Source organism: Ictidomys tridecemlineatus, unplaced genomic scaffold, assembly GCF_052094955.1.
Source record: "Ictidomys tridecemlineatus isolate mIctTri1 unplaced genomic scaffold, mIctTri1.hap1 Scaffold_1975, whole genome shotgun sequence".
Lineage (NCBI taxonomy): Eukaryota > Metazoa > Chordata > Mammalia > Rodentia > Sciuridae > Ictidomys > Ictidomys tridecemlineatus.
Window position 1 is genome coordinate 42,058 of NW_027521698.1, and position 15,101 is coordinate 57,158.

The following is a 15,101-nucleotide window of genomic DNA, read 5'->3' on the forward strand; positions in this document are numbered from 1 at the left end:
CTTCTGAGCTGCATTTCCATGTGGGCAACCTTTATAGCCTTCATACATGAGGCAGGATAGGCAGGGTGTTTTCTAAAAAATAATTTCTATACACCATTAGAAAAAAATTTCTTTTCCAAAATGTGATTATCGGGCAAATATGACAACTTTGTTCTTTCACTCACTCAACATTTTTTGGTCTGCTCCCATGACAAGTGTCAAATGACACTAGAAAGATTTTCCATGAGGGCACATGTGTTTTATGGGTCACAGAAGATCACAGGCACAGAGCCCCATTTTTCTTTGGCATATTTATACATAAAAATTGCATCAGGACTGGGGACATAGCTCAGTTGTAGAGTGCTTGCCTCACATGCACAAGGTCCTGGGTTCAATCCCCAGCACCACACACAAAATTACATATATCTGATCTCATATCCTTGCTTTATTTAAGTTAAATAGATACTGAGGAGCCTTTAAAAATCAACTTATATAACACACTTAGTATCATTTCTGTATGAAATTGTAAAATAAAAATGTAAACGATAGTTCCAAAAGTGTGTCCTTTTCTGCAATTTCTGTAAAATGGAGATTTTGGAGGACATGCACTTCAAGGATTGTTGCTGGCCCTGGCCTTGAGGACAACATGTCTGACATATTTATACACCTGGACATTGTTTTTGGTACTCTTCTATGTGTACATCATCATCAATTTTTTTTTTAAAGCAAGAAAATAAAAACTGTTTGCACATCAATCACAACCTGGATTAGCAAGGCATGTAGACAGTCTCTGTATTTTCATTGAGAAATTCACTCACTCGCCAGGTTGTTATTGACACATATAACAACTTACACTTGTTTTCCTAATAATTTTCTGGTTTAATATCCTTTGTATATTTTTGTATATGCTTTATTCTTTCCTTTCTCTCTTATTGATTATGATTGAGGTTTGTTGGCTTTCTAGAAGGATTAAATTTGATTCTTCCCATTTTTATAACAGTGCAATAATGAGTTACAAAACTTCATGTGCATTTAACTACGTTTGCTAACATGTATAATTGTAGGGGGAGGGACTGAGAATAGGATTTGAGCTTTTCAAAAACCCATTTTCAAACCACTGGAAGGAATCAGCTCTAATATTTTAAGCTCACCACATGACATTGTGTGGCACATTAAAAATTTATCCACTGGGCTGTGGTTGTGGCTCAGCAGTCAAGCACTTGCCTGGCATGGCTGTGGTGCTGGGTTTGATCCACATAAAAAATAAATAAATAAATAAAATAAAAAATATACATATTTCCAGGTATAACTAAAAAATTTTAAGAAAACAGAAATTTATCACTCACTTTTTAATTTAAGAAAATATATTTTCCACCACTGGGTAAAGATGACAAAGTTCCCCCATCCCCATGTCCTGGGGTTGGTGGAATATCATTCTGTTTTTTGTGACTATCAATTTGGGAACTCCAACTTCAACGTCCTTTAAGTACTTTTTATACAATATTGGTTCTTTTGTGACTGAGTTGCTTCACCAAGTAGAGTACCTTGAAGGCTCAGCTATGTGGCATTCTGTGCCAGAATTTTCTTTCATTTTAAGTGTTTATAGCCCAGTGTCTGAATAACATATTGTTTATGTATTCTTATGATTCTGGGTGTTGGGTTCTTTCTACATTTGATTATTTAAAACATGGTTTTATGAGCAATTCTGTGGAAATGACTGTCTGACTCTCTGCATGTACTGTGTGTGTGTGTGTGTGTGTGTGTGTGTGTGTGTGTGTGTGAATGTGCATGTGCACATGTGCACACATGCATGCTCTATGATGTAGTGTTTCATGGAAGCAAATGTTTACATGTCTAGTTTGAAAAAAATGTAGATAACTGAGGCAATACAATTATTGAAAAGCATTGGGACTATTGTACCTAAAAATAGTTTTGAATAGCCCAAGTTATTAAAAGTTGCATTCACCTCAGAGTCCCCACTGGAGGATTCAATGAGAAACATAAAACCCTGGTAATATCTCACAGATAAAGATGGCTTGATTTTCTTTTATGTATTTACCACTTACGTATTCAAATATATGGCTCTAACAGAAGAACTCTATATTGTATTTTAAAAAAAACAGTATATACACTGAGCTATGGTGCATCATCCCAAAGAAATCACATTTTCTTATTTTAACAGAACTGCATCCATCACTGGTTACTAAAATATTTTCTATGTTCTTCCACATATATCTCAAAATACTAATTATATGTTTTTCAGTAGAAATAAACACCAAAGGACTGAATGAGGCATAGCTATGTGCCATGAAGATCTGGATACAGTAAAATATTTGATCACCCTTCAGTGTGATTCTTGCATAGGAGACAACGCTGTCCAAGATGGACATGACCATGAAGCAACTCATGAGCAGCAGGATTGTCTGTGTGACCCTCAGTTAAGGGGATGACACTGGAGACAGGCTGGTGCTGTGGAGACACCGGGACTGCTTCTTGTGCCTGCACAGGAGAGCCACCATATATCCATTGGAGAGAGCCATTGTTCCTATAATGGAGCCTTTCCTTAAGGTAAGCAGGATAGACAAGCTGTGCCAGAGGAAGAAGGTCATGGGGATAAAGGAGCAGGATTCTGTGACGTACATAAAGTTGTCTGAGGTCTAATTAGGGGTAGCAGCAATGGAAATGAAGAGGTGACTATTGAAGAATGAGTAGATGACTCACAGGAAGAGAAGGAAATACAGGTTGTGACTTGAGGATTTATGTTTGAACTTTGCCAAGCAGGAGCTCCTGGGGCTGAGGGTGATGGCTTGGAGGACACTCAGCAGGCAGGTGGCACAGATGGAGAAGCCCCTCATCAACCTATACAGGTAGATGAGAAATTTTCACATCAGGTCATCCTATCTACTCCTCTGAGGTGTAAAAATGTCCACAGCTATGAAGCCCTTCATGAGCAGCATTATCAGGTAAATTAGGGCCAGGAGGCCAATGAACAGGTCTGTGGGCTTAGGAATGTGCCCAGTAATGTGCAACAAGATGTGGACAAGGAGAAGAAGGACGTTGGCCATGACCCAAACGCCAGTCACGCTGTACATGGTGTTTCTTATGTGAATATTACTGTACAGTCTGTTGGCTTTGTTCATCTTATTGGGCAAAGAATTCTGTGAACACCTTCAAAAAAAGACAAGAAAATGTTGTTTTTGCAAATATGACCTTCATCAATCCCAATGGACAACCTTGCAATCAGGAAAATAAAGAGGATTCATCAAAACATGCCTTTATTCCACATGATGAGTGAATTCTGGTGCTGGGCACAGTGATGCCTGCCTAAACTCACAGTAACTGTGTTCCTGGGTACTTGTGAGGTTGAGGCAGGAGGATCACAATAATGATGCTACCATGGGCGACTTAGTGAGACCCTCTATCAAAATACACAAGGAAAAAGACTGGGTGTAATTGGTGCAGGTGCACTTACCCACCGAGCAATCTCCAGCACATAATAAAGCAAACCAACAAACCCCCTTAATCTGTCTCACACGACCCAAAACCCATGCCCATGCTCTCCCTTGTCCTCACATCTCCCAGTCTCGGCTGGGTTATATGTGCCCCTGGGGCCTCCACAATGTTATACATAATGATACTTATGTTTTCTTGTATATTGATAATTGCCAGCTGGGTTCAGTGTCACACTCCTGAAATCCCAGCTACTTAGAAGGCTGAGGTAGGAGAATTGGAAGTTCAAAGTTTGCCTCAGCAACTTAGGAAGGCCCTAAGTAACTTAGCACAACCCTATCTCTAAATGAAAAGGAAAAAGAGGTGTGTGGTGGTGTATCTCACTGTTCAGCACCCCTGGGGTCAATCCCTAGTCAAAAAAAATTTCATTTATCTTAGAACATTTTTTTCTGCTATAATCTCATGTGTGAGATTTTCTGGTGAAGACAGAGTCACACTTGATTTTCATGTACCCCATCTTGTTGGTCAGGTTCATAATTGTAGCTCTACACTTTTGGGTGGATTGGAGTGTGGCTGATTATAGGAAAGAGGAAATGAGCCCCTCCTAAGCAAAGAGTATCACAGATCCAATATGCACAGTGTTACTGTATGTCTACACCATGTTAATTTTGGCTTATTTTTTGCCACACCAAATATTTACAGTATATAAACAAGAAAGTGTTTGGGTGAAGTCTGCAGTCAGAATGGTAAGTGTGTGTATATGAGCTGCCATTTACAATAGCATTAGCTTAAGTACTCTGTGATGCTGAGGTCCAGTCATCATAGTTATCAACATAAATAGGCAATTTATGTATACACTGGAGGTATTTTGGTATAAAAAATATAGTATGTGTATCAACATTGGAAGTATCTGTGGTACAAAATGAATTCTCTAAAAATGTTGTCTTCTATTTTTATGATCATACATTTTTTAATGCATGTGGCTTAGAAGAAACAATTCAGTTATTTTTTTTAACAGAGAAGCTGTGTTGCTGCCTGAAAAGAGAGGAGAGAAAAATTCTGCTGAGCCTGGTATGCACATGGCTGTAATCCTAGCACTTGGAAGGCTGAGGCAGGAGGATCCTGAGTTCTAAGTCAGTTTTCAGCAAATCATCAATAAAATATTAAATATTTCTCTAAACAAAATATGTATCTAAACAAAATATTAAAAAAACAGTACTTGGGAAGAAGCTCAGTGGTTAAGCATTCCTGAGTTCACTGTCTGGTACAAAAAAATTAGAAATTACCAATATAGTAGCACATTTTCACAGTCTCTTTCAGAGAACTGTTTTGAAATTATAGGTCTGTTCCTGGAATCCTCTGACGTGACTTTACATGTTACTTTTTTATCCTCAATCCGGAATAACTAGCCTCAGGTAGAATATTCCAGAAGTATTACCAATAGCATGGTCCATTTCTAAGTCTTTTCCCAAGATTTAAAATCAGAGTAATAACTAGAACTACAAGAAAAATAGAGTTGTTGTTCCTTTTCAAGGTTTTGATTAAATGACAAGTATCCAGCCCAATCTTGAAAGATGGTTTCCCAGATATTATCTGGATTACAAATTAAAGGTGACATTTCTCCAGACTCAAGAGTCCCAAGCCTGAAATTTATGCTGAAAAATTTGTTGAGTGATCTGTTGGGATAATATTATTTTGTAGAGTTGTGTATTTAATTAAATATCACTCATGTGAGATATACAGTATTGTAAGATATTTCTGCCACGTAATAAAAAAGTGTTATCTGAAAATCAAACATATAAGGGTAATATGTTTTATGGCTACTGGTTTAATAATGTCAGATTCTAAGAGGAAGAAAAATGTTAATCACTTGCAAACATTAGAACCCATTGAAGAATTCAGACCTGAAGCAGGTATTTAGTTCAAACTTTTGGAGTACAGATTTCCTGATACAAAAATTTATAACATTGTTTGAAAAAATGTTCCTGTAATAAGACTCATAGACTTTGTATACAAAATGGTAATAAATTCCTGGTTAAGTAAATTTTACTGCCATATTTCTATTGATTTGTACAATTCTTTATATAAATTATTGCTTTGTTTTCATATTCTTTTTTTCTCAATAAAGAAAAGCCAAAATGAAAAACCAGAGATGATCAAGGAGAAAAAAAAATTCAGATTTTATAAAGTCATGATCGAGTAATGTGACAAATTTCTCCATTCATTTATTCACCTATTTGAGTTGGTTGCACAGTAATCCCAGAAACACAAAGTAAAATATCAAAGTTACACATATCTCTAATCTCTTTTTTTTTCATTGTAGTTGGACACAATATCTTTATTTTATTTATTTATTTTTATGTGGTGCTGAGGATCGAACCCAGGGCCTTGCACATGCTAGGTGAGTTCTTTACCGCTGAGCCACAACCCCAGCCCCACATATCTAATCTTTATTGTTCACAAAAATTATGATTTGAGACCTGTATTTACTGGTAATAATATAAGCATGTTATCGTGTGTAAGATAAAAGGTCCAGTGATAACTTTCAAAGAATAATCCTTATTGGTTTGTTTATTTTGTCATCAGGAATTGAACCGAGGGGTGCTTCACCATTGAGCAATATCCTGATTTTTCTTTAATTTTCTATTTTTGAGACATGGTCTTTCTAAGTTATTTAGGGCCTCACTAAGTTGCTGATGGTGGCCTTGAACTTGCCTCAGGCTCAAAAACTGCTAGGTCAAAGAATAACCTTAAATAGATAAAAATTATCATTGAAGAGCTACCATTGTAAAATAACTTTAGCTCATGTAATTTCTGTGAAATACCATTTATTTTTCATTGAGTTGAAATCATTCTAAAAACCTGCAGTGACACAGCATTCTATTTCATGTCTGTATGAAACTGTAACCACAAATTCCACAGTAACATACAATGATACTGTGTCAATAAACATTAAAATAAAGAATATTAAGTAAACCAAGAAATTCAGCTAGTGAATAAATAAGAATAAAAGCATGAACTGTAGAAATACTTTTCATTACTGAGTTCTTCAAGGAGTACAGTTTAATAACCTACAAAATCAGGGCACTGAATGGGGTTGGCTGCAGAGTTACTTTAGAAACGGTAATCTTGTAAACCTAAACGTTTTAGGACAGGCTGGGGTATAAAGATGGTATGAATTGGCATTACTATTCAGAAAATCATAGCTCCAGTGGAACTTTAAAAATGACTAAAATGTTTTTTGTTTTTTTGTTTTTTTCCTGGAGGTGAAATTCCTTCATAGCATTACGAAAAATGAACCTTCTTTTGAGTGCAGATCAAGAAAATTGGCAATGATATCATGTCATCAAAAGCACCCCCTTAGCTTCTTAGCTTCCTCAAAGTAGAGCCAGGCTAGACGGGAGTGCCCTAGTCACACTCTAAATTCCAAATCACACACACTCATCACTACCAGTGAGCTGTGCATGTCAATAACCTCAGATGGACTTTATCTCAATATTATGCTATAAGTGACTATTTTAAAAATGTATTTAGCTGCACCTGTGCTGATGAGTCATTTCAGTGGAAAAACAGTGTGGTGAGCATGCTCCCTTTATGAAAACAGAAATTATCTAGCATGTCCCCTTATACCTGTGTCTCATCAGGCTCTCACCTGGCTAGTACAGTACAGTCCCGGAGATCAGGGGACACGGCAGGGTCAGCCACCAGCAGAATGCTTTCAAGTTGATAGTGAAGGCTGGAGACCCCTCAGAGGAGGACAACCCAGCCAAGTCTTCTTTATTAGATGGATCAGGGTCTGAACAAATAAGAAATTGTTATAATTTCTCAGTTGCCAAAATTTCATACTAAACCTGCGATACATGATGTCATAAAATAGGTCCCCAAACTAGTAAAGAGGGTTCAGGATGCTGCACCTGAACTTGGGGTCTGGGGGGAATGGGAGCATGGAAAGGAAGGAGAAAAGCTCTTTGTACCCTGCAACATGATCTTGGACATTTTGGTGGACAGATTCCAGCATGAAAAAGGGACCAGTATCTCTTTTCTGAAACCTGAAGTGGTCATGCCTACCTTTTAGGGTGCAGATAAGGTGTAAATAACAGGATTCATAACTGTCACTTAGCACTCCATGTCCACCCCCCCACACACACACATACAGGAGAGAGCAGAACTTGGTTTGTCATTGTCACCTAGGTGATATTTTTTAACCATAGCTCAAGTTTACCATCATTATCATCTCTATCATTTTCTTCTAGAAATAGTTTTAAAATTTGATCTCTTGGAAAGTAAGACTGAGCTTACTTCAGGCAAGTGACTCAGGAAATATGGATAAAGTGGGCTGCATGATGTATTTTTTTTGGCCCAACTTGAGCTGGGAGAGTAAGAAGATCATTATGAAGAAACAGCTGGTGTGTTGGGGGGAGACAAAGCCCTCATCAGCAAGGTGACAGTGCTGTGTTCAGGCATTCTCTGAAATAAATGACACACAGTGTGCAGTCCTAAAAAACCTGGGATACAGTTGAGCAAATTAATGGAAATTCTATTTATGAGAACAGGGTAAGAGTCTTACAAAATGCTTGGTGAATTGAAAGATTTGTCACCATAGCTTGTGTTGAGAATCTTGACATTACCCAAATTTTAAAATAAATCTTCAGAAATTTTAGGAGAAGAAGAGAGTGTTTATATATATATATTAACAAATGAGGACTGAGCAGAGCCCCGCCAATCTGGTAATCCCAGGAAAATCCTCCAAATCCCAAAATCTAAATTTAAGAACAGAGATATTCTTTTCCCAAGTTCTAGGAATTTGTATTGCTGGGTGTTTTGTAGCCACAAATGGGGAAAAAAACCCACCATCTTTACTTTTTAAATATTTAATGTACTTGCAAACTCAACATCCTGCACCTGTAATTTGAAATTTCCTAAGTGGCTGAGCACAGGGCCAGGGCCCATAATATATATTGTGGCAGGAAATGTTTCATGAGAATTTCCTAGGATACACTTGGCAGTAATGTGGGGTAACCCTCTACCAGATGAGGTTTTAAACATAGGAGATTTTTTTATAAAGACTTTAAAACACAGAACAATAAATTAATTGTTTAATTTTTGCTAATATTTTTTAGATTAATTGTTCTAAAACATGAAAACAATTAAACAGAACACAGAAGTCACTTATATCAACAGTATTTTTTGAGCTGTAATAATGACAGAAACAGGACCTATGTGTATTTATCAAAAAATATAAAATTAAAACATGTCAACTACCTGATCAAACACGTTGAATAAGTAATGTTTAAAATTGGAACATAACATTTCATAGGGAGCTTGCATATTAACAGAGCTAGTCAGTAACTATAGTCTTGTTCATGAAAACCTAAAACTTATTGATGTCCCTATGCAAAAATCGGAGACATCTTTTATCAGTCTGTAAAGTCATGAGTAGACTGGGAAGGAAATGTTCTCATTTTGCTATACAGGGCACGTCCTCTCACCTGAGAGGTACTCATAAAGGCTCAGGTCTCTTGTGCAGATACCAACAACCTCACCAAGAAGCCCAAACTTTCTCCTCCCATAGCCTTCCTAGGACCCCCCTCTGCCTACTGGTTCTGCATCTTACCCAGATGGAGGTAATGGGAAGACTCAGTTCACCTGAGAAGAACCTGGGATGGTTTAGGGAAGAGAGGCCTTTAACACATATCTCTTCAGGGCCTTAATTTTTGTGTCTATAAGAAAGTGACAATGTCTCACTGGAGAGCATCAAACCATCAGGACTCCAATAGGACATTTCATCTGCCCCTCCATGTGACTTTATGCTCAGGTGAATAAAAGCTCTCTAGGGAGAACTGGGCTCCCAACTTTTCTCTTAAGTAAATTGACATGTGTATTGGGGGGTCACAGATATCCCAATTATTCAGAAAGTATCAACTTCTTACATTGTGACATGGGCCAAATTTGTCTAAAATCACCTAACATTTTTTTAGGGTACTTACTGGTCTGAGATCTTCCTGGCAACCCTGTGAGTTGCCAATGGCTGGGTGTCTCAGCTACCATAGATGATGTGCATCTTCTCCCTCAGCCCCTTCTTACTGGGAGGACCTGGTTTCTGGGGAGTGTTGGCTCTGCTCTCCATTTTTCAAAGTTTGAGGATCTGGGTTCAAGGTGTGAGTGCAAATTAAATTTGAATTGAAATGTGTTGAAGTAAATATCAAGAGTGCAGGTGAAGCTGCAGTGGGGGTAAAGGTATTCACAGGCAGGTGAGGCTGGGTGAAGTGACGCTTGTTTCACTTATTCAAATGAAATTGAGCTTCATTTCTTTTATTGACTTAACCAACAAAATCACTTGGAAGTGGCTTCTTTGGAAGTACAATATTTTCTTAACCATTACTTTCCTCAAGTACAATTTTATTCCTTCCAATTTATTTTTTTTCTAATTTATAGTGATCATTAATAAAACTTTTATGAATGCTTGTGTACATTTGAGGGGTAAAGCACAGATTGTGATTGTTGGATCATGTGTGTGACTCTCTGTGAAGGATAAGATATTGCAATGCTCTTTTCAAATAGCCTGTATCATTTGGCATCTGATAAAATGATACAGGCTATTTGAAAATAGCATTGCAATATCTTCATTAAACCTAGTATTCCTGGTTAAATAAGAAAGAAATTGGCATTATTAATCACTCTTTTTCCTGATGTAAAAGACTTTAATGAGTTCATATTTCATGGTATGAACTGTTATCAAGGTTAGTGATTTTCCAGGTTCTGCTTAAATCTGGTATTTTGTCCTAATTTAAAACATTTCATTCAGATAGTTACCCTAAAAAAATTATTTAAGACAATACTGAGATAGATGGGGTGCCCAGACTGAACTCACACCAGAACTTCAATTACTTCTTCATCCAAAAGTTGGAGTGATGGGGGACTTCAGAGGTTCATCATCAAATGACTGTTTGGGATAGGTTTTTATTTATGTTTTATTTTTGGTATCAGCCATTGAACTCAGTATTCTTAACCATTGAGCCACATCCCCACCCATTTTTATATTTTACTCAGAGACACCATCTTACTGATTTGCTTAGGGCCACACTGAGTTGCTGAACTTGATTCTGATCTCGAAATCTTTCTATGTCAGCCTTCCTAGCAAGCAGGATTACAGGCATGCACCACCACAACCAGGTGGTTTGGCACAGTTTTGCTGAAACGTTTTAGATTTGTTGGAAAAAAATATTTTGACACTTTGAAAGTCATTTTACTTTTCTTTGTAAATTCAGAGGATGTTTTTCTCCCAATTGGCTAAAAGTGATTGAAATGTTTTATGGTGATTAAATACACAAAGACCAAATTTCTCATTTAACAATGTTTAAGAGTTCAGTCAGCAGCATTAAGCACATTCAATTTTGTGGATATGTATAATCTCCACCATGTCCAGAAATTTTTCTTCTCCCTAAATGATCTCTATATCCATCAAATAACAATTCCCCTACTGAATCCCCTCCTCAGCTACTGGAAAATGTCATTCTATATTCTGTCTCTATAGATTCCATTACCCAAAGTTCCACATTCTATGTGTGGATTTATACAATGATGATTGTTTTTTTTTTTTAAGAGAGAGGGGGGGTGAAAGAGAGAGAGAGAGAGAGAGAGAGAGAGAGAGAGAGAGAGAGAGGGATTTTCAATATTTATTTTTCAGCTTTCAGTGGACACAACATCTTTATTTTACTTTATGTGGTGCTAAGGATTGAACCCAGCACCCTGCACATGCCAGGGGAGTGTGTTACTGCTTGAGCCACATCCCCAGCCCAATGATGATTCTTTTTAGAGTGACATTTTATTGGATATAATGTCTTCAACTTTCCTATGGTACCCTATGGTATATCCAGACCACATTTTTATACATTCCTATGCATGTGGATTTCAGATTGTTTGCACCATTGCCTGTTATAAATAATGGTACCAGGAACAAAGGTGTCCAAGTGACAGTTTTGAGTCCTTGCCTATATTATTTGTTATATTCATAAAAGCACAATTGATAACTCAGATGGCAGTTTATGATGAGAGATGTTTACAAGTTATTAGGCATCAGAGAGACTACAGAGATGATTTACTTATTAAAAGCTACTCCAGTTTCATATATTTATAAATATAGGGACTAATGCAGATAATAAAATTGAGATTTACCTCTCATGGGTCGATCTCACATTTTCAGTCAGAAATACAATGTACTGCAAACCACAGTAAAATTCTTCTGTAATTCCAGCAGATCAGGAAACGGAATCAGGAGGATCATGTGTTTAGGAAGCATCAACCAAAGCGAGGTGCTAAGCAACTCAGTGAAACCCTGTCTCTAAATTAAACACAAGATAGGGCTGAGGATGTGACTCAGTGTTTGATTGTTCCTGATTCAATCATCAGTAGCTCTCCCACCCCCCCAAAATATACTGACTGTAGTTTATCTCAAGGGTGTATGAAAAATATCTAGCATGTATTTCTCATTCACAAGTTTCAAAGTAATCATATAAAAGTCCCCCTTTGTCTATTCATTCAAGACAGAAAGCAGACACACTATGACATGATGAATGCTTGCCCAGTCATGTGGTGGCTCATTATAAAAATTCATCCACCATGCAATGATCCAACATTTACTCTCCTTCCCCCATAAGAATTTCACGAAGTTAAGGCTGTGTTTTTTAGTACAGATAAAAACCAAAGTGCTAGTTTTGGCATACCCATTGACCTCCATCATCTGGATAAAACAATAAACAGGGTCATTTTTCCACATGGTTCTTGAGGAGGAGAAAACACAGTCCAAAGAGTACATAAGCACAAAAATTTCCAGGAACAGCAGGATGGCCCTCTGTTTTGGGGAGGCTTTTGGAGACAGGCTGGTGTGGTAAATGTGCCAGCACTGCCTCTTAGGTCCATACAAGAGGGTCACCATGTAACCACTGGAGAGAGCCATGAGCCCTATAAAGAAGACATCCTATAATGTAGTGCATTTGGATAACAAATGCCTGAGGAAGTAGCTCATAGGTAATTTAGTGCAGGAGTCACTGAGGAATATAAGAGTGTGTGTGAGGTCACAGTGGTGTGGTCAACAGTAGAGATTGAGAAGTGGGCACTAAAGGACATACAGAAGACCCACAGGAAAAGAAGGGATTTCAGGTTTCCAGTAGGGATTTAGGCTTGAACTTTGCCAAACAGGAGCTTGAGAAAAATAATGTATGTCCTAATCATATGGACCATGTCACATTCTGTCACTTTGATCCAAAGTTCAAATTAGCCCATTCCTTACTCCACATGTTTTGATGCCTGAGATTCCGAGATGTTGGGAATTCTAGGTGGGCACCACCATCCTGGGCTACTTGCAATTTTCTTTATAATTTCAGAGAAAGTTTTCTTCACCCCTGATTATTAGGTAGTTGACACATTTTATTATTATTTAAGTACACAAAAGATGATATTTATTATTTACCATTATTAAGAATACTTGTCAGTGTCCTTAATCAAATTCAGGTGTGGGTGCATGGATTCTCTCTACCATCTCCCCAGTTTTTCTTATTCCTAAAATATCTCTGGATTCATTAAATAAAAATTCCTCAGGGCACACCTTCCTCAGCTGCACAAAAACGCCATACTACTACATTCTGTGTTTATGAATTATACGACCCAAACTTCTATCTTTTACAGGTATATTTTATACAAATGTTGATTCTTTTGTGAGTTACAGTCACTTGACCGAATGATTTCAAGATTCATCCATGGCTTCTTATATATCAGCATCACCTTCATATTTAATGCTATGTTTAGTATTTAATGCAATATTCCATCTTTGCATATTATACTACTGAAGATTCCATCCTGCTGTGTGTAGATGTATACAGCTTTGATTCTTATGCCTATGCAAGAGGGTCACCATGTACCCTCTTGACATAATAAATTCAAGAATCATCTATGGCTTCCTGTGCATCAGAATCTTTCTCCTATTTACTGTTGAGTGGAACTCCATGATATATCTAGACCATATCTTCATACATTCATATGCTTGGGCATATGAGACTGTCTCTATCATTGACTATTATAAATATTATATCCTGAGCAATGGTGTTTAAATAATAGTTGTTGTCCTTATATCCAGTTTTTTTGTTGTTATATTCATAAAAGTTCAATGGATAGATGAGATGACAGTTTAGGATAAGGGATGTTTACACTCTATTAGGTATAAAGAAGATTTCTGAGACTCTTGGTTTTTTTAAAACCGCTGCAATATCTCATATACATATAAATATAAGCACTGATTCAGAAAAAAGTGATATTTACTATCTAGGGTTCCTTTCACACATCAATCAGAAATATAAAGCTACTAGCTTCGTTCGAGCCATATGGACAATAATCTGTCATTTTTTTCTCACTTTCATGCTTCAATGTAATCATTTTTAAAAACCACTTTATGCATTGATCCAACATAGAGAGCAAACTAACCATGCCATGATGTGTTGATGCACGGCAATGTGGTGGCTCAGGTTGAGAACTGACGAATCATGCAATGATTCAATGTTGACTGTCCTTCCCCCACGAACATTTCAAACAGGTAATGTTGTGTCTTGCAATGAAGATAATAACCAAAGGACTGATGGTGGCATAGCCATTGGACACCATGATCTGGACAAAACGGCACACAGGGTCATTGTTCCACATGGTTCTTGAGGAGGAGACAATGCAGTCCAAACAGTACATGAGCACAAAAATTTCCATGAGCAGCAGGATGGCCCTGGTTGCCCTCTGTTCTGGGGAGGCTTTTGGAGACAGGCTGGTGCTGTGAAGGTGCTGGCACTGCCTCTTGTGCCTGTGCAAGAGGGTCACCATGTACCCACTAGAGAGGGCCATGAGCCCTATAAGGAAGACATCCCGTAATGCACCCAGGACGGTAAACAAATGCCTGAGGAAGTAGCTCATGGGTAAAATAGTGCAAGAGTCACTGAGGAATATAAGGCTCTGTGAGGTCACAGTGGAGTTGTCAACAGCAGAGATTGAGAAGTGGGCACTGAAGGACATATAGAAGACCCACAGGAAAAGAAGGGACTTCAGGCTGTCCTGTGGGGACTTAGGCTTGAACTTTGCCAAGCAGGAGCTTCTGGGGCTGAGGGTGATGGCCTGCAGGACACTCAGCAGGCAGGTGGCAGAAATGGACAGGCCCCTCATCAACCTGTACAAGTAAGCAACTGATTTACATGTGACATCATCCAAAAGCCCCACCTGAGATGTAAAAGTGTCTGCAGCTATGAACCCCATGGTTAGCAGCATCAGGAGGTGGGTTAGGGCCAAGAGACTGATGATCCAGTCCGTGTTTTTGAGCCTCTTGTCACACAGGAACTTGATGACATGGAACAGAAAGAGGATGATGTTGGCCAAAATCCCAATTCCAACTTCAGAGTAAAAGGTGCTTCTTAAGTTAATAACACCATGCATCATGTGGTTTTTTGTCATCTTTGGGGGTAAGGAATCATGGAGTACATGTCTTAGGAGAAAAGTAAGAAATTGCATTATCACAAATATTAAATTTAATATTTCTCAGCCAACACTGGTACCAGGAGGAAAAGATGTTGGCCCATCCCAATGACCCTTTTCCCCTCTAACTGAAGCTTTGCTGACTCACCCTGGAAACCATTCTTTCCTCT

At 37.9% G+C, this 15,101-nt stretch overlaps 1 protein-coding gene across 1 annotated transcript; it reads right to left on the reverse strand.

Moving 5' to 3' along the window:
• Positions 1-13,974: 13,974 nt before the first annotated feature.
• LOC106145619 (vomeronasal type-1 receptor 90-like) lies at positions 13,975-14,892 on the reverse strand. The gene has a single exon (XM_013366548.2). It carries the CDS (start codon positions 14,890-14,892, stop codon positions 13,975-13,977), a length of 918 nt encoding a protein of 305 aa, XP_013222002.2.
• Between the last annotated feature and the right edge of the window lie 209 nt (positions 14,893-15,101).